The 24,504-nt window shown below is 45.9% G+C and overlaps 1 protein-coding gene across 2 annotated transcripts in view; it reads left to right on the plus strand.

The window, feature by feature from the left end:
- The window catches only part of IL1RAP (interleukin 1 receptor accessory protein), a 305,541-nt gene that overhangs the window by 215,846 nt on the left and 65,191 nt on the right, over positions 1-24,504 (plus strand). For both annotated transcript variants that reach the window (XM_086944629.1, XM_086944630.1), the window contains exons 5-7: positions 8,818-8,983; positions 19,985-20,056; positions 20,848-20,977. In XM_086944629.1, the coding sequence (XP_086800755.1) occupies positions 8,818-8,983; positions 19,985-20,056; positions 20,848-20,977 (368 nt within the window). The remainder of the gene's footprint in view (positions 1-8,817; positions 8,984-19,984; positions 20,057-20,847; positions 20,978-24,504) is intronic.

Below are 24,504 nucleotides of genomic sequence, written 5' to 3' on the forward strand. Positions count from 1 at the left end.
TTGGTTGTCGGATGTCGTCAAAGAAGGGCACAAGCCAGCGGCTGGTGACCAGACAACGTGCTGAGCAGCGAGCAGAAGGGCCCCACGCAGATCGTGGAGATGCTGGGAGACTGCACTTCGGTGCTGGAGCTGCTCGGGGTCGGGGCTTCTCGGACCCCAGAGCACTCACCAGAGAATTGCTTCGATGGTCGTGCTGTTTAAGAAAGCTTGCAGGTTTTGATGATGGCTGGTCCCTCGAGGTCTCGTCGCACCCACAGATCTCAGCTGAGCTGACGACGTGGGTAGAGGTCAGAGGTGCCAGGGAAGCCGGTTCTCGTCGAGCTGGGCTGTCGGATTCCTTGAGGAAGGACTTGCAGCAAACCGCAGAGTTCTTAGATGGTGCCCGCTGGTGCGGGGTGATTACTCCTTAGCCACAAGGGAGAAATCTTGAGAAGAGTCTCGAAGTCCTTTCGTAGAAAGTATTCTTGATTCAAAGATGATCTAATTTGGAAGGGTCCCCGCTCCGGCCTTTATCCTAAAGAAAGGGGTGGGTACATGACTAGGTCCTGCCCTAAGGGTGGGACCAGGAAGGGGGGTAGTTACACCCCTCTCTCCCCTGCCGGACTGTCCCCAGGTCAGGGGCTGGCGCCCCTGGAACTGGTTCTGACCGGCAGATGCGTAGTGAGCACCGGGGTGCCACTCCGCAGTCACCTTCTCGCAAAGCCCTACCTACCCAGAATACCCAAACCCTGTCTGGGACGGTGCGAACACCGCCCTTGACAGGAAACCCTTTGTCCAAGCTCTCCTCGCTGGGAAGGACTCCCAGCAGCAGGAGGTCAGACTCGTGTCTGTGGTGGCAGCATCCATTTTGTGGAGCTGAGGCTTTAGTTAACTTTAACCGGGGTTCACAGTTACATACATGTCGTGTCCCTCTAGAAGGGTGGAATGCTAACCCCGTCGCCAGAATTGGCGAGGGGTTAGTATTCCAATTCGTATGACACCTTACTCGACATGTTTTGATAAAGCAATACCAAAGATAGCATTTAACCGCGAGGATTATAATGCACTTAAGAGTATATGGTATGCGATATCATGGAACAGCTATTAGGACTTGGTTCCGCAAGCTGCAGACAGGCTCAGCTCATGCCAGAGCACCATCTCACACGATTCCAAGCACTCTGCCTTCAGGATTGTTAAGGCCTGCCATAGGAGTGACTGATAGGAATCTGTGTGTCCATTTTAGGGTTAGATATAGTTATCCTATATCTACAGCAAAGGGTGATTACACGACTTTGCCCCAGCTGTCATGCAGCCAGTTGTGTCAAATTTAGGAGGCCAGCCAGGGGTGGCATAATACATGCTGCAGCCCCTGGCAGCCCTGGGTACACCCATGCCCTGAGTTACAGGGTCTGACAAGGTGGCCCAGTTCCAATTGGAAATGTACCTAAGGTACATGGAATCCATTTTAGAGAGAGCAGTAGGCCTGGGGTCCTGATTGGCAGGGCCCCAGGTCAACTAAGTCGGAAAACCAGCAAAACACCAGGCAAAAAGTCGGGGGTAACCATAGTCCGGTATCTACCTTCCTACAACATGCACTGTTCCATTCTGCCTTGACTTGCCGGCATGCACTGCCCACTCAGCCTTGTCTTGCCGGCATGCACTGCCCACTCAGCCCTGTCTTGCCGACATGCACTGCTCCATGCAGCCTTGTCTTGCCGGCATGCACTGCTCCACTCAGCCTTGTCTTGCCGGCATGCACTGCTCCACTCATCCTTGTCTTGCCGGCATGCACTGCCCACTCAGCCATGTCTTGCCGGCATGCACTGCCCACTCAGCCATGTCTTGCCGGCATGCACTGCCCACTCAGCCTTGTCTTGCCGGCATGCACTGCCCACTCAGCCTTGTCTTGCTGGCATGCACTGCTCCACTCAGCTTTGTCTTGCGGGCATGCACTGCTCCACTCAGCTTTGTCTTGCAGGCATGCACACACAGTCATATATTCTGAACAAGCAACCACTAACTCTGCACAAGCAACCTTGCACTGTACAGCCAAGAAAACAAACATCCCCAAATAAACAGGCATAGAATAACTGGAGAGTTCTGTCACACATCACTGGACAGTTTTGGAGGTCTTTGATATAGTCCAATGAATGCTGTCCCCAAACATCTGTACAATCTGACTGCTTCTTTACATCTCATAAATACACTCCAGTATAGGATCATTAAAATGTCTCTCCCAACAGATCTCTCCACCTCTATCGCCCGCCAACCATGATGGCTCAGGACAATACACAAAATCTCAGATTGGACAACCCGGAGTAGTAACCAGCTATGGAGATTATATCATATGAAATAACATGAAGGGGCCAGCAGAGCTGTTCAAAGCTGCCGGCATGCTGAAAACCACAGAGGAAGTACCATAAAAATAACATAAAGGGCTATACCTACCAATAGCCCCAATCCCAATGACCACATAATCAGTCAGTTGGCAGTGAAGAAAGTTCAATCATTTATTAACCCCTTCCATGCTCATGACGGAACGGTTCCGTCATGAACGTCGGTTGGCCTGTGCTTATGACTGAACCATTCCGTCATGGTTCTATTGTGTTTTTGGAACCTTCAGCACCGCAGCGGAATTCGCGCAGCGCTGAAGGGGTTAAGCAAAATGCTCTATAGAGGAGCCTCTCCCACCCTCACCCATCAGGTGCGCGGAGAAGACTGTTGGCGCGCATTCAAACATGAGGTTATATACTTTTCAGTTCCACACATATAATCACTGTAAAAGGAAAAACACCAGTTGGCCCTCGAGCTCCAGGGAAGGACCATATACGGCACACATGATTAGTTCAAAGCTTAACTATTTATTACTGAGAAAGGCAGGAGTCGTGACTCCCTTTCTTCTTGGTGCCCGGGAGTGTAGGCACGGAGCCTTCAGGAATGCGCTTATCTCACCCAAAGCCAGATGCGACCTTGAGCCTCAGGACAGCCGAGTAGACAGCCTACGCTCAGCTGCTCCCAGTAATTCAGGTGAACTGGGTCCTGACAACTGCCGGAGACTAACACGTGATCACAGCCCGTGTTCGGGCATAGGCTCAGAAAATGGCGTCTGTATGGTTCTCGGCCTACTCTGTTAGCAATATATACGCAAGGAGCGAATAAACGTTTTACCCCTTGCAAGTGCATATAGATAAATATATATTTGTAAGTGAAAGAGGGTACATATAGATGCATCATGCTAACATAATATAGGTCAGATACTCCTAATGCATGGGAAATCTATTTTTTATCCCTCAGAGAGGTGTAGATCTCTCCACATCATCACAATATGATCATTACACATGACCCACCCTCCCCCTCACCCTCGCAACTCCTCACATCCAGCACTTCCATGCACTGGCCAACTGTGGGCATCATGTCCTTTGGTATGAATTCTCATGCAAGGAGCCAAAGTAGGTGGCCACACCCGTCGGCATGCACGTTCTAAACAGCAATGACTTTTTCCCAGTGGACCCTACCAAAGACCCAGAATTTGTGATAGTATGCAGACGACCTGGAAAATGCAAGCAACAGATGTGCTATGCCTTTAGACCTTTCCCAAGCTGTTGGACACTATTGCACACTTGAAATAGGCCAGATCAGTTTCAAGAATGCATCTTGCTGGTTACATGAAAGCAGAGGACTAGAGTGATGCTCCCACCAGTAACATGGAATTTCACAGCACTTTCCTACACGCCTCCTTTCATAGATTCATTAGGCCCTCTCCTACTGGTCCCCTCACAAGCATTCCTCGTGGACCCAGTCTACACCCTGCCAGCTGTTTCAGTGGGTCTCTATCACCCTCAAGCTCCTATCTGCAGCTTTATTATCTTGGGGCTCCTTCAAAACCTACCCCCTACTTGTGGCACATCCGACCCCAAGATCCGCAGCAGCTTCCAGTCCAGGCCCCTGCGAAGAGTGGCTGGTACCTTCCTTGGCACCATATCTTAAATGCAATTATCTGCACATTAGTTCATCTCAAAGTCTGCGGCATTGCAGTAGTTCCTCGGTTACGCAGTGGTGACCTTGTGGTTTGGTGCTGGCCATATTCCATGCCACAATCATGGCCATATTGCCCCACTACGGGACGTATTCTCGAACTCAGCCGGGTGTGTTCTGTGGCACAATGATGCTCTTCTTCTGGGGAGCCCAAGATTATTCGGTCACAAGACTATTTGACCTCATTGTAGTCCACCCAATCAGGGGCCTCGCTCCTCATCAAATCTCAGAAAATGTTACAGGGTCATCCTATCTCTTCGAACTACATTGGCTCCCAGTTCTGGCTCGCTTCAATCTGGCTTCCTGCATCTTCTACCCAGAGGAGGGTCCTGGAACTCAGCCTGTCTAGCAGTAAGTGAAAGACCTCCAGCAGGCGAGCAAGACGCCTGGTAGCATTGGCTTCAGGCTAGAATCATGGAGAAGGCAAGATGTTAGACCCTCTGTGGTCTGGAGGGCCTTCCAGGTCCTCTTCTGCTGTAGGAAGGGTCTAAAGATCCTCCTCCAAGCATCATCTTGTGGGCAGCAGAAAGTGAAGGACTCTCTGATGTCTGGTATTCTCAGACGTGAGTCCCGTGCTCTCCATGCCACTGGAGTCAAGCTATCCTGGCTGATGATGGTTGAAATTCCAAAACCGGTCCTAGGATGCCTCTTTACAGTCCAGGAAGGACCTGGCCTGGCAGTTCGGGCTGTACTGTTCCCATGAGGCACAGGGTCAAGACTGATTTGCATATGGCTGGGTCCAAACTGGAATGGCATGCTGAGCAAAAAAATGATGGATTTAGGACCAGATCTCTGTACTGGGGTGAATGTATGTCATTGTTCTGCATTCTGTCCATCAATTGTTCATTTTGCATTTGTCACCTGAGTGGGACGGGTATGCTCAGACGTGAGTCCTGTTATCTCCATGCCACTGGAGTCAAGCTTTTACGGCTGATGTGAGCTGAAAGCCCGAAACCGGTCCTAGGATGCTTGTTTCCAGTCCAGGGAGGACCTGGCCTGGCAGTTCAGGCTGGACTGTTCCCATGGGGCACAGGATCAAGACTGATTTGCATATGGCTGGGTCCAAACTAGAATGGAATGGTGAGCAAAAAAACGATGGATTTAGGCCCAGATCTCTGTACTGGGGTGAATGAATGACATTGTTCTGCATTCTGTCCATCGATTGTTCTTTTTGCAGTTCCATGATGCTTTGTCGTCCTCTCCATAATTGTGTTACAGCTATTGTGGTTGTTTGTGTAACATTTCCCTCTGTGTTGCTCAGTGCCCCTGACCACAATTATCTTAGGAATTGTTTTATAGTCTTTTTTTTTTGTTTGAGTTCTCGTGGAACGCAAAGGATAAACATTTTTGAACTTGTTGATGCTTTACTAGAAGTAACTGTTTAGGCGTCCAGAGTGTGTCCTAGGAAGTGGTTACTTGTGAACACTCACTCACTCACTCAATGTGTATGCTTGATGCTTTTGTGGAAGTTATAAAGAGCTTGTCCATTCAGCTCATGTTCGCGGATGCTTTGAATGAATGAATGAATGAAAAAAGACTTATATAGCGCAAACCAGCTGTCCTGTTCTGGGTAAGAGTAAGACCCATTTACGAGAGTGGACAGGAGGCGGGAACATAGGTGGCTCTTTAAAAGACTCTTAAAGGAGTTCTCTGGTGTAGAACCTCTAATGTGGTTCAGTAGTTGGTTCCAGAGCATTGGGGCCAAGAACAAAAAGGTCCGCCCGCCTGCTCTGCTTTTTATGATCTTACGGAGCAAGCTCTGGTTGGCTTTGCGTAGGTATCTCTACAAGGAAAGCTTCTTTTGATCTTGTCATATATATATATCAAGGACCTTCCTATTGTGTAGCCCTAAATGTCATTGCCTGGGCTTTCAAATCTATCCTCTGTTTCATTGGGAGCCAGTGGAGGCTTTTTAAACCCTCCCGGATAGATTATTTTGGGAATGGTCGGAAATAATCTCGCTGCTGCGATATGAGCTCCTTGTAGTCCAGGCTTGAGGAGAGCCCAGGAGCAGAACATTGGCATAGTCAAGTCGAGACGTGATTAATGCGTGAACAATGGTTTTTCTGGTGTGTCTTGGCAAAAAAATTGAGAATCTTTCACAGGGTTTTCAGGAGGAAGAATCCAACTCCAGCAGTGGCATTCACAAAAGGCTTGCGAGAGAGGGCACTGTCTCCTTGCATTTACAGAAGCTGCAAAAAGATACCAAGGAAGGCTTGAACCTAAAATAAAAATCTGTAAATTGGCTTTTAGCATGATGGTATTGTTTAGTTTTTGTGGGATCCCATATGTAATTTGTCATGTACCTTGTATGCAAACTGCAGCACCCAAGTTCCAACACACCTGCAGTGGAATCTTGGCAAAAGGCTTTCGAGAGTTTGCAATCACAAGAATCCCCCACCTAAAGTTCCATCAAAGACCGCCTTCTTGGAGGAGTCAGGCAGTGCTACATTCGTATATTAAAAAAATAATCTTTTCCAGGGCCTTTGTCAAGCGGCCACTTCAGGTTGCACCAACCATTGGCCCTGCCAGAACCACCACAACTACTAACGCTCGCACTCCGAGTGTGACAAAAGTATGGCTTCAGTGATGGGTCATTTTTAATGTGTAATGAAATAATAAACTTTTGTTTTACTCATCTCTAGATTAGACAAATAGCACCACCAAATGGCAGACTGTCGTATGTGCTAATGTTGACAATTAAGTGCAGGTTCTCAGCACCGGAAACCGCGGCTCAAATTAAACACTGGGGTCTGGGTAAGTGACCTTTGAGATTGTGTTCGATAAACAGCTAGGTAGCAGAGGGAAGAAAGACTCACTTGTCACTAAGAGCCAGCAGCTGGTGTACCTGCGCAACAAGGCTTATTGTCCTCACTGATAGTTGAGTATCCGGGTAACACTGCACAGGGAGTACGTTATCAACAGGCAAGAGGTCCAGGCTTGAGCTGATCACCCTACCCCAAACATATTTGCCACTCTGATTTTTAGGGTCCTTTTTATCAAGCCTGACAGTTAAATAAATGCGGTCTTCTGTTCCGTACTCGCGTACTCTCCAATTTTCATGACCCTTCGAACGGTGAGATCCCCATGATTGTGAAGTTTCATGAATGCTCTTTGAAATCTCGGAGGAATGCTGCTGTTGTCCACAGAAGATATAAAGGTAGGAGGGCCTTATTACAAATTCCTGTCTGTAAACAAGCAAACGGACTAGAAGCAAAGTATCCTATTCAAGATGGCCGCCTGCTTCCATACTCCAGGGTTCAGCCCATACTTCTATATATGTGGAGGCCATGAGAAACTTTGTAGAGTATCGAAAGAACCTTGAGCTGTTCCTTTGGTGACCGATAGACAATGAGGGTACATTAGTACATGCATTCTTGGCTTGCGTATTCCAGATCTGCTGTGCGGTCAGTCATGGCCCGCAGCATCTACGCCACCTTGGGTGATAAAGTAACGCACAAATTCTACTTGCCGTGGTTGTGACAATCCACATATGGACATGACCCTGTGAGTTCTGTTATTGTGAATTTTTGTTTGTAATTCTTGAGCTGCATAATTGGTATTGAGCTCTAGTGCATGATGGGTTTATCCTGGTTTCCTGGAGCATGCCCTTGCATTGTGCAATTATCCGCAACATCGAACCAGCGGCAAGGCTCATAAGAGAATTGAGTGCGTAAAATCTACTGGGATTTTTTGGCTGCAAGAAAGTATTTTCTCTAAAATTCATCAATTGCAGCTAAGTGAGGAATATTTCAATTTTCTGGTTGGGCTGCTGCGATCATTGCATCAACTGGAGTCTAAATGATCAATTAGTTAAACGAAGCGCAGCGCGCGGCAGCGGCTATTTAGCTGTCATATGCCTGCTTGATAACTAATAAAACGACTATATGGCCATTTTGTTTAACTTGCGCTGCACGATTAATCTGACTTGAAAACAAACTGATCATGCAAATTATACGCATCTTCATTTTTTTATGGAGCTGGGATGTCACAAGCATAATTCATAACTTACGAGCCCCTGGGTGTTTGCAAATGTGGTCATTAACCCGATGTGTCGTTAGTCGAGCGGAAAACAAACCATCTGCAGCCTGCTCTCGCCATGAAGCCGAGGCGAAGGAGCTGCCGCTGGTGATGTCAAGCCGCCTCTTAGCTGCTGCTTGGCTCTTTGCCGCTTCAAGGTGCTAAGTCAACCAAATTGTAGTCCTCTTAGAAACCCAAGTGTTCGTAGCTGCAGCCTGCATCGCAGTATCTTATTGTCCCAATTTTATTTAGCACTTAATGCTGGTCTTTCCTCTGCTCTCATGTGTCCCAGCATTTGCTGCTGGATGGTCAGAGAGCGAGGGATGTGTTCCCAGATAGACCTCATGTGATCAAGAGAGAAAAACTAGATTTAGAATTTGTGTCAATTGTGTCACGCCAGTAGACCTTCTTTCTTGCCTCGTGAGATAACTTGTGATGGTGCCTTTAAGAATGACCTAAACGGTGTCGGGTAAAGACCTCAAAGTAATGTAAACAGAGTGCTGACGCCATATAGGAGGAGCCTGAAGGTGAACGCCTCTTCTCTGAAGGATCGAACAAGATCCTTTTTGTGTTGGTATCTTCTTAGATTCTTCTTTATACTGTATCGAAAAATACTTCTCAATTGATGTGTGTTTAGCCATGGCTAACCTTAAGTTGTTGATAAACTCCATGACAACTGTTCCTCCTTGTTACAAGTAACTCTTTGCCAAAAAATGCCTAGTTGATTCAAGGGATTCAATCCCCTGATATGACCTTGACACTTCTTCCTCCATTTGTTCATAGAATTGCAATGTGGTTTACAATTATAATGAGCGGTACCCTCAGGGAGTGAACCTGACTTTTACCAACGTGATGATGCGATATGAGGGGAACTACACTTGCATCGTGACCTTCGACGACAACGGGCGAAAATTCAACCTCACCCGAACGAGTACCATGAAGGTGATCGGTAAGAAACCCTACTTTGGTTATGCTCGCACAAATGCCTGTTTTGGAGAATGTTCTGTAGACCATTGTGGTGGTTGTGTGGGATGTCTCCAGCTGCAGATTTTCCATTTTCTGATGAGGGCTAAAGGACGGCTGTTTACTGTCTTTCAAGTATCTTCCATTCATAATAAATGTGTCTTTAGTGAAAGAGAGACTAGAATTGAACTGTTGCACTATTTTATTCTTGCATAGAATGCATTTCATGAGGCAAAGAGTCTAAGTTTGTACGATGCACAGACGTGGAAGGTGGTGCACGGAGTACGGGTAAGGCTGTATTTTTTGAGGAACTTCTGTGAGTTCACTTGATGTGGTCTGGAAAAAGAGATGTCTGTGCATTAGTAAATAGTTTTGTTTGGTAAGACTTGCAGGATATTTCCGTTGAGGGGCTTAATACCTGAGATCCATCATGCTGATTCCGCGTAAGATGAACCTATGGAAGCAAATGATGGCTTGCCGTGTTTTGCTTTGTTCCACTTGTGACCAAGATATGCCCATTCTGAAGACCATCTTGGTCTCTGGTGGTGGGACACAGTCCTGTTTGAGATCAGGAGGGGGTGAGGTGGTTTCAGAGCCTGTTGCTGGTAACAGGAGCACTGCCGGTTGATGGTAGTTTTCTGTTTTTGAAGCCTAGATTTGAATCCGCTGGATAACAAACATTTCCAGCTACAATGCTCAGGGTGACTGGCTTCATTGATGTGTGAAGGCACAAATGGATTGAAGCGGATTGAGTTTGTTGAAAAAAAGTAAACAATATGTTTGGATGTGGGGGAAATCAATGCGCTGTAAGAGCTGGAGGGAGAGAGGTGGGCGCGAATGACTGAATTGCGTTGATGCTCCTCATGGACAGTGGACAGACCTAGGTTTGTATGCTTAGGCAGGGTTTAGCATTTTTTTTGTTTGTGCATTTCCTGGGCATTCTGAATTCAGTCATATTGGCTTAGATGAAGTGACATCCCTTTCCTGATGGAATTTATACACCCTTTCTTCAGGTGGTGTAGAACAAAAATGTTTTGCATCCCTATCCAAAGGTAGACTACAGATCTTTCACAGTTTCTCCCACCTTATGCAAACATGGAATATCACAGGTGACTAGATAGAAGTTAATAAGTCCACCAACATATGGATGTCCCTATTTGGACAACCTGGAAGTTATTGTGCCTCTGTTGGGTCAGAGTACAAGGAGTAGTGCTTTCTGCTTGTTGGGTTCTGCTGATGCGAGGAGATAGAACAGAATGAACCAGGGAAGAGTCCCTTCCCCAGAATGAAGAAGGATCTACCAGGCTGGTACCTTCGATGCATCATCGGTAACCAGATACAGTTAGTCGACCTTCTGTCATGGTCTCGCTTAGATTTGTTGGTCATTAATCCGTCTTTCAGTGGCAATCCTTGGAAGACAGTGGAAGTGTCTTTAGGTGGGAAGAATTGGAGTCCAGTGCACTGCTTTACTACTAGAGTATTTGTACTGTATGATTAAGTCAGGAAGGTGTCATTTGTAGCGCAGGTATTAACTGGAGGTAAATAAGGAATTTATCAGGACTGTTGTGTAGCACCATGTTTGTACGTCCTGCGCCATAATAGTGTCCTGAGACACGACGTGCATTTGGAGAGAGGCGGAACAGGATATTCCTGCCTAAGAGATAATGTTCCTTTCCTCTGCTAGTGTAATCAGTCACATTTTATTTGTCTCTAAGGATTTTGCAGTGTTTACAAACCTTTGCCTTCAAATTCATGTAGGAAATAGCTTTATTGGGCAAAAACGTCGATGCAGACAAATGCATCCCAACTTTACCCGTCAAGTACTTACCACACAGTCAAATCTGATTGATTAGTAACACATCAGTCTTCCCGCCATTAGTAGAGGAATGCGGGTTCTGCCTTTTCGAAGGAGTGCAAATAGAAGTCGTTTTCTAGAGTCATGAAATTCAAGGTACACAAGCAGCCTATGAGGCAGGAAATCTATGGTGCTCTTATTGCAATCACATATACCATTATTCATCGACTTATCGCCCCATTTCCACTCTTTATACCTTAGTACGCATTATGTTCTTGGAAGTCTCAACTTTGGATTGAACACAAAAAGCCAATGCCCATGAGTTCCAGTTTTGAGACTAATAATAAAGCAAGTGGAAATGTTGATTGAGCTTACAGCTAATCGCTGAGAACGGATAGGCAACTACTGGGGCGTTTGTTTTGCCCTATGTAGAAGAAATGGATTAACCAACCATATTGTATTGGGATCCACGTTTCTGAGGTCTCAAATAACTCTCTGAACTCATAGGAAGCTGCTCACCATGTACAAATTCAAACTTTGTCATAGAGATTGAGCACAATGCACCCTGATGGATCTTTATTTAGGTTACAAAAAAGTATAAAATCCAGACTGTACTGCAGCTGTCGGATCTCCAAGTCCTAGCTCTAAGTGAAGAGCACTCGTCACCAGGAATGGAGACTGAGCGCTCTAAGAGGTACTACTAGCCTTCAAAAGAAAGGATTATGAAGTTGATGGTCAACATTGTGATGGGAAATCCTACTGTGCAGTGGCTATCACCCTGCTCACACAGTGATTAACCCCTTCCCTGCGAGGGTTTTTCACCTCCCGTGCGGGGGAGGGGGGCCGCGCGCGGCGCCGCCTTGCTAGTGACTAGCTCAGCTCGTCATGAGGCACAGTGGAGCTGCACTCAGGACGAGCGGTGCTCGTCACAACCACACCCGTTTTTCGAACGTTCAGCACACCGGGGAAACTATCCCGGCGTGCGAACGTTCCAATGGCCGTGACGAGCTCAGCTCGTCATGAGTGCAGCTCAACCGTGCCTCATGACGAGCTGAGCTCGTCATTAGCACGCAACGGGTTAAGAAGAGCTACAAAAAGGTCCTGTACACTTGATTAAATCTAGTCAAGCTTTCATAGAAGTCAGGGTTTCTTGTATTTTCACGTGTGGGAACCAAGACCGGTTGCATGAATGGAGGAGGCAAGACGTATTGGTAGACACATCAGAAGTTGCTTTCTTCCTAAACTCCATAAAGATGTCATTTGTTGAGCACAAACGGGTCATTTTAAGACTATGCCGATTGTGAACCCCGCAGGGCTCCTTCACCCACCCATTTTTGTGCAATTCTTTTATCGCTCGCTAAAAATGAAATTCCATGGCAACCGCCTGTTTTCAAGTTTCGACCTCAAAGTCTCTGCAGCGGTTGACCTAGAGATCAGTTGCAGCTGTAACTGGTCACCCTCCATGATCACTCCTTCCGTCTTGCCCAAGCTCCCAAGACTTTGAACTTGGACTGTGGAACCAGTTCCTCTTTACTTTCAACTTTGTTGATTGGGAGACAAAGTTCAGGTTCTTTGTGGTTTTTTTTGTGTGTGAATGTTTTGACATGCTCTATGCTCCCTGGGTCACACCCACTGACCTGCCATCCTACCCACCCCACTTTCTTTGCTTCCAGGCCTTATTAGGAGCTGAAATAAATAGCAGAGCTCTTATATCTCACTGGATACATTGATGAATTCTGATTGACTGGTTGGAAGGCATTCCTTGGGATAATATAATAAAAAATTATCCCTTTGGGCTCTTCTTGAAGCATACAACACAATCACACTGCCTTCAGTCATAAATCGTTCACCAGCACCAATTAGAAAACCAGAGCATAATATAAGAAGGTCATATACTTTTATTTTATTTACTGGATATCAAAAACTATGCTCATTAAAAAAAAAAAAATACAGATATTTTCTCAAAGCACAATGTTAAAAACACGTATTAAAAAAATTTAATTTCACAAACAAGGGAGAACTTACAAATATTTTTTCGAAGCCACAAAAACAACAACCTGCTGCACATTGAGGACACTTCAGATACAGAAAAATAAGTGCTAATGTATCGCATTTGATGCATACATGAAATATTTTTCTTTTTGTCCAAGCCAGATGTTATTTCAAATATTCTAGCCGAACCAGCTCTATTCAGACCAGGTGTTGTTAAGGTATTCTTTTAGACACAGAAGTGACGCGTTTCGGTGGTATCTAAGGGTTCACCACCTTCTTCAGGCTAACTAGTACTTTAAACAAATTTCCCCAATTATTGATCCTTTAATTGGTGAGTTGAAGGAGGATATATATCTCTCCTTATCACTGAACCGGTTGTCTTATTGGGTAAGCCGCAAAGTGTACACTCTTAATTAGGGCCAAACCGAACTCCCGGGACTGATTTGTTTCTTGGCCTGCTCATGTGGGATAAAACAACGTAAGAAATAAAGGTTTATTGAAATTGTTTAACACTTGTGCTATTGGACTATTTTAAATTCTAGCACACTACTGTGTAAGCACTCAAAAACTATTTGGGGGTCTGTAACCTTTTGTTACAAGGAGGGACGGAGCCGAGACTAAATGTTAGGGTCCATGTTGTTTATTCACAACTGAGCAGATATTTTAACACAAAGAAACACAGTGGGTATTCCAGGGAGCTTCGTTCGTCACAGTGCACCTCCTCCTTCATCTTCTGGGGTACTCCTTCAGCTTGCCCACCGTAAAACAAAAGAAACAAACGTGGCTGTTAGTGCACAGCACTTAGTATCAACTGATATGGGAAGGGGTTGTGAGGGAGTACGTTCGTGAGTCTCACAGCTACCACCACCAAGATTACATTTGGGCCCGAAAGTGAAGTGTGGTATAGACGGCTGCACCAGAGTCCTCGCCTCCCTCCTACCCGGTCCCTCCCCGCTTAAACCAGAGCAAGGCATGCAACCGTTCATGCACCTGGCTTAGCCAGAAGGGGTTGTGAGGGTGTACGTTTGTGAGTCTCACAGCTACCACCACCAAGATTACATTTGGGCCCGAAAATGAAGTGTGGTATAGACTGCTGCAACCGAGTCCTTGCCTCCCTCCAACCCGGTCCCTCCCTGCTTAAACCCGAGCAAGGCACGCAACCGTTCACGCACCTGGCTTAGCCATGCGTCGTCCTGCGCGTGGCTGGGCGATTAGCGATACCGGTGGCCTCCTGGCTTCTCCTGGTCGTCCTTTCGCTCCCGTTCTCCTTGCTCTGCGACTGCGCCCTCCTTCTCCGTCTTGCCGTGGCTCCTCCCAACCTCTGGATCTTCACTCGGCGAGACCGCTTCAGCTCCCGGGACCTTGACGTGGATACCGCCCCCTCTTGTCTCGACCTCCGGGTCCTTTTCTGCTGCACTCCTTCCTTCATCCGTCTTCCTGCAGTCCCTGGACACGAACGAACTGGCGTCTTCCGCATCCGCCTTTCTTTCTGGCGAGGCCGGTCCTGATAGGTGCACGTGACGCTGTGTCACAGGGGCGGAGCTGGCTTCATCGTAGGTCAAGCAGTTATTAAAGGGGCCAGCCCAGTCCTGTTGAGGAGAGGGAAAGTCTGTTACGGGGTTACCTACAGGACAGCTCTGCCCGCTGACAAGGTCATAGCTCTGCCCCAAACGGTACACAGATCTTCTGTTTGTTATGCTGTTATAGGGGTTGCTGCTGTAAGTAAAGACCTTAACTCTTGTGAAGAGGTAGCGATGAGTGGACCATACCTTATATTATATGTTAATATTTCCCTAGTATTGAACCGTCATCTCCCCTAGAGAAAGGCTTGTCTGCACGGCCGTTCTACCCGTTGGAGAGTCTAGACCAAGTTATGAAGATTGGTCATCTCTGGAACAGAGCGATGGTACCCAAGGTGTTCGAACCTCAGTGGTCAATGATGGGTACTCATTATTGAGGCAGGCGGCCAGTGACTGTTCGATCTCAACCTTGAGGAAAAGCCAGACATCCGCGCGGTTCGGAAACCGGATATTGTGTTTTTTGAAGTTATAATTGGATTTATTTGTAGGAAAACCCCTAACTCCACAGTTGTTTTTTTTGTCTTCATGTGAAACCATTTTTCCGCGTAAGATATTTGAGACCTATGGGGCAGACGTATCGAGCGGTTTTTTTTTGTCGCGAATCGCAAAATAGCAGCGTTTGCGACAAAAAAACGGGAAATGCGATGTATTAAAAAAATCGAATCGCAAAATTTGCGATTCCTTAATTTTGCGCTACCATTTATGGAATCGCAAAAAGCGAATCCTTAAATGATATGTAAGAAAGAAGAAAGTTTTGCAATTTCACTCTAAGAAATCGCAAATTACCACCAACTTGTAGTTGGTGGTAATTTGAGAATTGTTTTAAAAATGCACTTTTTGACATTTTTAAAGGTGCCATGTGACGCTCATACATGCCCTTAGGGCATGTATGTGCACCATATGTGCACATATGTAAATTTCAGGGGTGCAGCAGGGTGTCCTTAAGACACCCTTGCACCCTTGAAATTATTCTCAATTTGCGATTAGCGAATTGCACATTCAGAATAACTTTCCATTCATTCCTATGGGCCTCCTGGCCCATAGAAATGAATGGGAAATTATTCCTTAATTGCGATTAGCAATTTGCTAATCGCAATTAAGGAATTTTAAGAAATCGCTTAAAAATAGCGAATTTTTAGATACATACCATTTAGCAATTCTCAAATAGCGATTCGCAAAAAATCGCTATTTGAGAATCGCTAAAGGGTATCTTGATACATCTGTCCCTATGTCTTTAAAGAAACATCAAACATTCCCTATTACCTTAAGCTGCTTGAAAAGCCTTCATCTGCAGAGGTGGCATTGCTGTCTTCCCCTTGAAATTCTGTGGTTCCAAAACCTGAAACCAGAGGCGTTTTAATGCATGGGCAGAGTTGTCTGTGGCCCAGGGCACCAGCCATTCAAACCCCCCCCCCCCCCACCCCTCCCCCCCACCCATAGATCCAGCTCTGTTCTGCAGACAGGTTTTCCCTGATGACCTTGAATAATTCTTTTACAGGTTGATTTAAAAACGTTTTACTTTAATTGATTTTTAATGTGGGTGATGTGAGAGTCTATTACAGACATTTTGGAGAGCAAAGTTGCGCTTATGTTTCGAACATATGTGAAATGGGGGACGTGTCACAGAGATTATTTACAGTAATGTGGGTGAGCTGCTGCTGTGTACCAATATTGAAATCACACTATCCGGGAATATTAGATATGAACTCATTTAGTATTTGGGCAAATATGCCTATGCCCTGTCAGACATGGCCAAGGAGGGCATGACACAGCTGAAATTCGATCATATATTCAAAGATTTTCTGAACAGGGGCCCTGTAAAAAACAGGCCTTTTTGCAGATTTCCCAACACTTTTTGCCCCCATTTGGACTTCTACATGCTGGTTTTCAACTCTGACAGTGCACTGAAGCCTGTTAACCAAGCTCCAGGCTCACAGCTCTTTCCCTAAATCTGATATGTGTCAATTGGCATTCCCAATTGACAAGGGCTTTGCCCCCGCACCCAATAAGTCCCTAGTATAGGCATAGATGGAAATGTGGTCCCCAGGGCTGCAGCACGATGTTGTGCTACCCTGAGTGACCCAAACTAACTACTGACAGCAGGCCTGCTGTTGCGGACTGTAGGGACAGTGCAAACTGCCCCATGTCGACTTTAATCTCACCAGGTGTGTTAAAGTCCATGCGCTGCTTATATTATATTAAGGGTGAGAGCATGTAAGAGCACGCTTATGTGTCTCTATAATGGACTTCAACATTTAAGTACACTATGTGAAAGGTGGTCCATAGGATAACATGGTGTTGCACACAGACCCTCTCAGGGTTACTAGCTCCATTATGGTACTGCCGAAATATGTCATGTTTGGTATAAAACAAAACTGCCTTCTCGGCCTTGACACAGTTCTCACGTCGAGGGCGGTGTGGCAGGCACCCAGGTGTAAACCTTGGATTGTGCCCCCCTGGTTTTCCCCGCTGTCCTCTGCTTTGGCTGGCAAGCCCACACTTTCCCGCTCCTGCTGCCACCAAGACTGGATTCTTGCTAGGCAGTGTGATCACTCGAAGGCGTCGGGAACAAAGTCTTGGGCAGGAAGGAGGTCACACCACCCTCCTCCCATGCAGGCCCGTGAAGTGGCACATCAAGGCAGCGAGCTTCAAAGGCGTCACCGCCTCTGATATGCATCAGGGCTGACTCCCAGTGCAGAAAACACCCCTCCCCCTGCCCCAGGAACATTGGTCGGGGACAAATTGGAAATTAGATATGCAAGGTCGTGTACAGCACCAGAGGACTAGCCGAACCTCCAGGATGAGCACCCGCTGCCTGTACACTACATTTAGGTTTTTTTGCCATGATTAGGTGTGGCAGGATAGAGGGTTCTGAGTAGAAAAGCTGGCCCACAACACTGGATGGATTCACCTCAGGGGCAGATTAGTTGAAGGATTTAGCTGTCCATTGGCGTCTAGTCTTCACGCCCCTAGCTCCCCTAACTCTGATTTAAGAGACCCCCCCCCCCCCGACACTAGAACCTCAGATCTGATCGACCTGCCTCGAACAAGGACCTAAAAGGTACCCATGTCCATGATTGCAGGAATTTGCCCACCAGCCAAAGCTAAAGAGATAATCTGTCCCTGTGGCAACATTTTTGGAACTGTGAGACCGAACCGCGACCTTGTTTCAAACTTGACATCCCCTGATTTGGGGGTCCCGGTGCAAGCCCATATCGCCCTCCGACTCCCCTGGACTAGTGGCACTGTTCCCCTGCACACAGCAGGTAAAAACCCATCCAGGATCTTAAGAATCACCGGCCAGCAGGACAGCCGAGGGATGGATGAAATCCAGATGGACCAGTGCATTGTGGGAGTTGTAGTCCTACCTTTTCCGATATTTCAGGCTTCTACCTCTGTCCTCCGACCATTGTGAAGTGCCTATACCTTTTTGCTGGGCTCACTGATGCCACTGCTTGTTTGTTGCCAGTCCGGCAACTGACTCAACACTGCCTCAAGAGGGAACACTATGCAACCAGGACCTGACACCAGAAACTGTGTCTCCTGTTTGTGTTTGCATTTTGTCTTTGCAGCACTGCGTAAGCGGTAAAATCAGCACCACCCGCAGCTCCCATTCAGCACCAGCGATCGCCATAGCAACTCTGCACCCGGAGACCCCGGGCTAGGTAAAATTCTACTGACTGTCGTGGCCTGGCCCTAGGACCCGCACATCCTTAACCATGCAAGGGTTCCATGTGACTCGACCTCAAAGTGGCCGATTGTCACTAGTGGTTTTTCCCTTTGATCACAATGTTGTGTTCTATGCAATATTTTGCACTGATTTGCTATTGCTTCTAAAGTCTATAACTCCTGTTATATGTAAGCTACTCTGCTCGTATTGGTGTCTAAAATAAGATAAAAATACACTTTATTTTTATAAACTGGTGTCGGATTTCTATTGAGTCTTGTTAATTACTTATCATCCAATTGGCACTCTGAAATGCATACACATGTTCCATCTTTGGGGTATTGGGATGATTTTGCATGGTAAGGACTAACTCCCTCACCACATAATATTTCACTTTCCCAAAGGCTCCCAAAATAAGTCTTGCCCTGGGCCCCCAAAACCTTAAGAAATCCCTGAAATAAATCTGATGAGATTCAGTTTAGGAAAGACATTTTTTGTAATGTTTGGGTGTGTATTTATAAAAACAAAATGTGATTTGGGTGAAAATACGATTTTATGTATCACTTATTGTTAAGCCTGGGTGGTGAACTCCGCTCGTGGAGTTTGCGGAGCATCCTGCACTACGCGTTACGCGGAGCTCACGGAATTACGAAAAACTCTGCTTCATGCAGCAGAGCAGAGTTTATTTTCTCGCTCGTGTTCACCAATGCCAAGTTGGCGAGCGCGAGTGAGGAAAATTAACCTCCTGGCGAGATTTTTCCCCGTTCGCGATCATCAAGTTGGCGGCACGAGCGTAAAAAATAACCATCCCGGTGAGATTTCTCAATGCGGTGTGGTCTGGTTTCTCATTGCGAGTAGTCTCGTATGCTCACGACTACTCACGATGACAAACTGCTTGTACGCATTGAGAAAGCTGCTGCTCGAGTAAAAATCTACTCGAGTGCAGAAAAGAGAAAGAAGGGACCACTTGCGCTGTGCAAGGTGCTGTTCGCAAAGATTGCACAGTGCGGACAAGCATCCGCGAACATCATTTTTCTATGGAACTCCACCGCTGGCGGAGCTCCGCGTAGGGCGACAGAGGTTTTTTTTGCACTTTGCGTAGCTCTGCATAGTGCAACTCCGTGAACCCCGCCCAGGGTTACTTATTGTGCCTAAACTTGGATGACTGTTAGAATTTTTTTAAATAACTACTTTAGGATTTATGTCTATATTGGTTTCTATTTTCTTTTATATAAATGTCTCATCTGACCTCTCCAAGGTTCTTGTTTTAGAGACTGCTTGTGTGAAATGACAGCGCATGAGTTAATTTTTCTTTTATTTGTGTTAATCGGTTTCGTAGCCTGAATTCTTGCTGAATTACTTGTATGATTTTAGGGATGCCTGAAGTCTTCTTGAGTGTGTTCGAGTTGTTGGCAGCTATTAACACATAATGGTATATTTTTCTATGTATCTGGGCCATAGTCCCACCTCACTGGGGATGCCCAGTGTTTAAAGTATTTTCGTGGCTTTCTTGTACCCATCAGCACTTTTCATGAAAGTGCAGGGTGATTTGTCCGCCCTTGATGTTAATGACTTGAGGACCCCTGGGTTTCTACAAAGCTCTGCATCGCCACGGAGATGGCTGCTTGTGCAATGAACAGACCTGAATATGATGCAGGCCAACAGCCTGGGAGGTGGAAGTATTTGTGTTACTGCAGTGACAAAGCTTCCAAGGAACCCAGGGCCAATCTCTTCCGGGGTGACTGTGGTCTAGGCCTTCCGGTTCAGAGTCACTCGCTGATTACGAGAGATTGGTAAGTAGAGTGTGCCCAATAAGGTCAATAATTCATTGATTCTTTCACCCTGTGCTTTGAAACTGCTGAGAGTCTGAGTATTAAGACCTGTACCTTTGTTAGGGTGCCCTTCGAGCTTTGTTGCGACGCCTCGTTTACTGTGTCCTGTTCACCTTGGTAGGTTCACCAGCCAACGCGAGGCCACCAACCATTATCCAGTCGCCTGTCAAGGTCGGCTACTCGTTTGAAGCAGGTAAGCCAGAACGTTGCATGATGGAAAGTAAGGTTCGCAAGAGCTGGGTGGACATGGAGTTTGCAGGGCTAGGAGGGTGGGGCGATTTGGAGGCGTGGCAGTGTTTCTCCTTTTAAGGGCCTTAACCATCCAGTCCTAATGTTCCCTGGCCCCTGTTCTAATCCATGGCTATTTATTATGCAGAATTTTAAAATATACGCTGCAGAAAGAGTTGACATGTAGCTGCAAAACTAAATCCCTCCAACATGTCTAACTGGAGTAGGGGCTGACCACTAACAGAGCAGGACTCGTCTTAGGGAAGTGATTTACAATGCAGGACATTCAATAGTCTACATTTGGGATTTTCCTGCCGTAAACTTTATTTTCCACATATTTTGAGCTGCCAGGGTCCTAAGATATTGTCGATGGTCTTTATTTTTTCAAGCTTTTACTTTCAAGTTTGTATCTTTGAGTTTATATTTTCATACAGTTGAATGTTTTTATGGTTGTAGTGATGTGAGTGGGTGTATACAGCAATGTCTGTCTAAATCTGTGCAAATAAAAATTGTTGGGGGCCACTTTGAGGTTCATCAAACTCCATAAACCCTGCGATAAAGTTGTCCATTCAGCAAAGCCTATCCTGGGAACTGTGTAAACTATACCATAGTAGCCGACCTGTACCTGTTTACATGATAACATGGGTTGGTTAAAAGTTGCGTATCAGAACTGGGCCGGTTTTGTTTGGACTTCTTACATACATGGTTTTGAAGGCGATACTGATTTTAATGCACGTTTTGCTCTTTGATTGCCAGGAGAAGTAGCCGCCCTTCCTTGCCAGGTCCGCTTCCCCTTTGTGAAGGACTCTGGCACATATGTATGGTGGACCATTGATGGGCGGAACGTTGGGGAACTGGTCGATGCCCGGATTAATACCACAAGCAGGTAAGCAGCCTCTAAACCAAGGTCTCCGCGGTTCAACCGTGTGGGAGAGAGCACTTGATTTGAAACACTGGTGTGTATGTTACTCGCAGTGATGCAGACCTCCTCCATGACCTAGTTCATCATAGTCTCTTATAACAACAAGGGACCCCAATTCAGTCAGCAAGGGACCTCGGGGAGCAATTTTCTAAAACAGTGGTCCCGTGCATAATTCAGTTCACAACCAATAAATATAGACAAAATCAATTCTATATTTTAGAATGACATATCCAGCCGGACAGAGGTCCTTCAAGTTTACTTAATAAACAGAATTCCAGGATAGAGCAAGGATACCTTCCACAATGCCCCTGTGTGGTACACAAGCCTGTGCCCAACACTTGCGGGGTGATTACAGTTGGAGAAAATAGGAAAGGTTTTAAGGCAAACAAGCGTTTTTCTGTTTACATATTCATTGTACAGAAAATATCAAATTGCACCGTTACATCAATTTAAACAATCAAATATTTGTATAGGGTGCATGAGCAAGTCGACGGCGTTTCGGTTCCCCTAAAGGGTCATGGGAACCATCATCAGGACAAACAAATAATTGCCTTTTTTACTAAACCTCAAATTGCCTAAAGGGAAAAATAAGAAAAGTACAGTTTGTACTTTTCTTATTTTTCCCTTTAGGCAATTTGAGGTTTAGTAAAAAAGGCAATTATTTGTTTGTCCTGATGATGGTTCCCATGACCCTTTAGGGGAACCGAAACGCCGTCGACTTGCTCATGCACCCTATACAAATATTTGATTGTTTAAATTGATGTAACGGTGCAATTTGATATTTTCTGTACAATGAATATGTAAACAGAAAAACGCTTGTTTGCCTTAAAACCTTTCCTATTTTCTCCAACTGTAATCACCCCGCAAGTGTTGGGCACAGGCTTGTGTACCACACAGGGGCATTGTGGAAGGTATCCTTGCTCTATCCTGGAATTCTGTTTATTAAGTAAACTTGAAGGACCTCTGTCCGGCTGGACATGTCATTCTAAAATATAGAATTGATGTTGTCTATATTTATTGGTTGTGAACTGAATTATGCACGGGACCACTGTTGTTTTAGAAAATAGTTCATCATAGTAGCCGCTCTACGCCAGCAAACATGTTGATAACTGGGCTTGTCCTATCCTTCTGCCTTTGAGTAGATAAATCTGCCTTGTGCTGTGTAGGTTTCTTACTTTAAAATGTTTTATTATGTGGGGGTTAGTTTTTATTCTGGCCCACTCAGACAAGGTTAGAAACAAGATTGGATGGAGTATTCGGTTTGTTAGAAAACCTTCTACGTCTTGCAATGATAATTTGTTTCGGCCCATATTTAGTAGCCTTGTAGATTCATGGGGCCTTCATCAGGAGGTTCAGGTTATCTCCTGTACACCATGATGAAATAGCATTTACCTTAGTTTGTTACCAATACTTGGGTGGGGGTAATTCTACTGATCTTTATTTCCCTCTCATTCCTCCTTGTAGTTGTGCAAACAGTGACTGAAGCCAAGAGTGAATAAAGCAGTCTTGAGTCAGTGCAGTCCTTCCCCCTTGCAGTTACTTCATGTGCTTCAATTATACTGGTTCAAGAGCTCTTTCCATATAATGGGTTATGAGACTGAGCAAGGGAGAGATTGCAAAATGTTCCCTTATTAAGAGTGGAAATTTGATATCCGGGGAAGCAGCGCCCAGTAGAGTCTCTCTCCCCGAACGCAAGTGGTTGTATGTTTTATTGTTATTAAAAAAAGGACAGAAGAGGTCAACAATTAATGCATTTGAAAACAAGACCGGAAAACAGAAGAAAGGGAACCTGACTAAGAGGCTTTAAGTTGGGAGAGTTTTGGCCAGGTAAGAAAGGAAGCTAAGACCAGGCCAGGGGAAGCCGCAAAGATTGTGTGAAAAGGAGAAGATAGTACTCTGCCTGAGGACAAGCACAGTAATGAATTGTGATGGTACCAGGGCAAGTGGAATCTGGGTGGAACGGCTGCAGATGGAAGGGTGGACAGCAACGAGTTTTCTGGACGACTGCATTGTAAAAAAAAAAAAAAAAAAAGAGCAGACCTACATAGGTTAACTTTAGGAAGACTTTTGAAGGAGGCATTTGAGACGCATGGTGGAGGCATATGGGACGTAGGGTGAAGGCGTATGGCACGTAGGGTGGAGGCATATGAACAAATCAAATACGCCTCAAGTGTGGAAGTGATATGAAATGTTGAATGAGGCCACAAGAGAAGACACGTCTATTCCAAACACGGACAATCCAGCAATAATTTTCAGATTGCCACAGACACTTTGCCGCTGATGCAAAAAAGTAAAATCAGATGGCACAAAATGTTTAGTTTGATTCTGATGACAATATCTCATTGAGATTGCAGATTGAGATTCTAGAACCCTAAGTTGTAGAAGCGTAGTGTTGGAACTTTGTATGTTAAAGACAATATGGCGGCGTTTGTGGAAAGTGGTCTGAGTGGTACTTTAACTCCACAAAATAGAAATAGCCAGGAAAGACCTTCACCCCAAGCTCATAGGAGGCAGCGATTTGTACCTAAGAGAATCTCGCCCTAGCCTGGCAAAGGGTGAAGGTAGTTTGTGAGTGGTTGTTATGATCTTGGGCGATCGTTTTGGCCAAGATGCTGAACGTAGATCTGTATCTCCTTGAGGTCCCTCCTCTAGTTTCTTGGATTTGGGAGTGGATAGTTTTTCCTGATGTTACTCTTTTGTCTAAATCCGCCTCTTTATTCATTAGTTTCCTCTCCCTTTGAGTGGTGGTGGAGGTGGTGGTAGGGGGCGAGTGGGGTTGGAGATGCACTTTGTTGACCTACAATGCACGTCCTTTCGCTGTCACTCCAGATTCCACAGGTTTCTCATGAGTTTGCTTCATTGGTATGGGACAGGTAGGAAAAATAAGGTCATTCGATCTCTGATCCCTGTGTGAGGTGGCCCTTTCTCAATGGGCCCCTTCTCTTTCAGGGATTCATCCAGCTCTAGGCCTTGTGCAAGGTACTGAGCGTTTGGCATGCTAGGGTGCTGTGTGAGCAGATATAGGTTTGACCTAGCTGGGAGCTACAGTAACACCTTTTCGAAAAGCTTGTCCCGAACTACTACTGAAGGTGTTGCACTGTTGGATTTCTGACTGCACACTTTGACGCTTGCACATGGGGGTCTCCCATGGGTTGTGGTGCCTTACTACCGGACATTTACCTGAGGTGTGGTCTGTGTCTTCCCCCTCGTCCTGATGCTATCAGGCGGTCAGGTATTACCTTTGGAGAGCAAAGGGTACTGAACTTTGATTCTCGATAACCACACTGGATGCGCTCTGTTGACGTCGTCTTGACGTGATTCCATTACCACTCAGAATCCAAGAAACCCCAGTCTAGGGAGAAGGCAAAGAAAAAGAAGCTGCTGCCTTGATTGCTCAGAGCATTTTCCCGTCTTGTGGCCTTCTCTGGCAAGAACTCAGTTTTTCCAGGATCCTCGTTGCAGGGGTTAGCAATGCCATACTGGACCTGGGC

Source organism: Lissotriton vulgaris, chromosome 11 (genome assembly GCF_964263255.1).
Source record: "Lissotriton vulgaris chromosome 11, aLisVul1.2, whole genome shotgun sequence".
In the NCBI taxonomy this organism is placed as follows: domain Eukaryota; kingdom Metazoa; phylum Chordata; class Amphibia; order Caudata; family Salamandridae; genus Lissotriton; species Lissotriton vulgaris.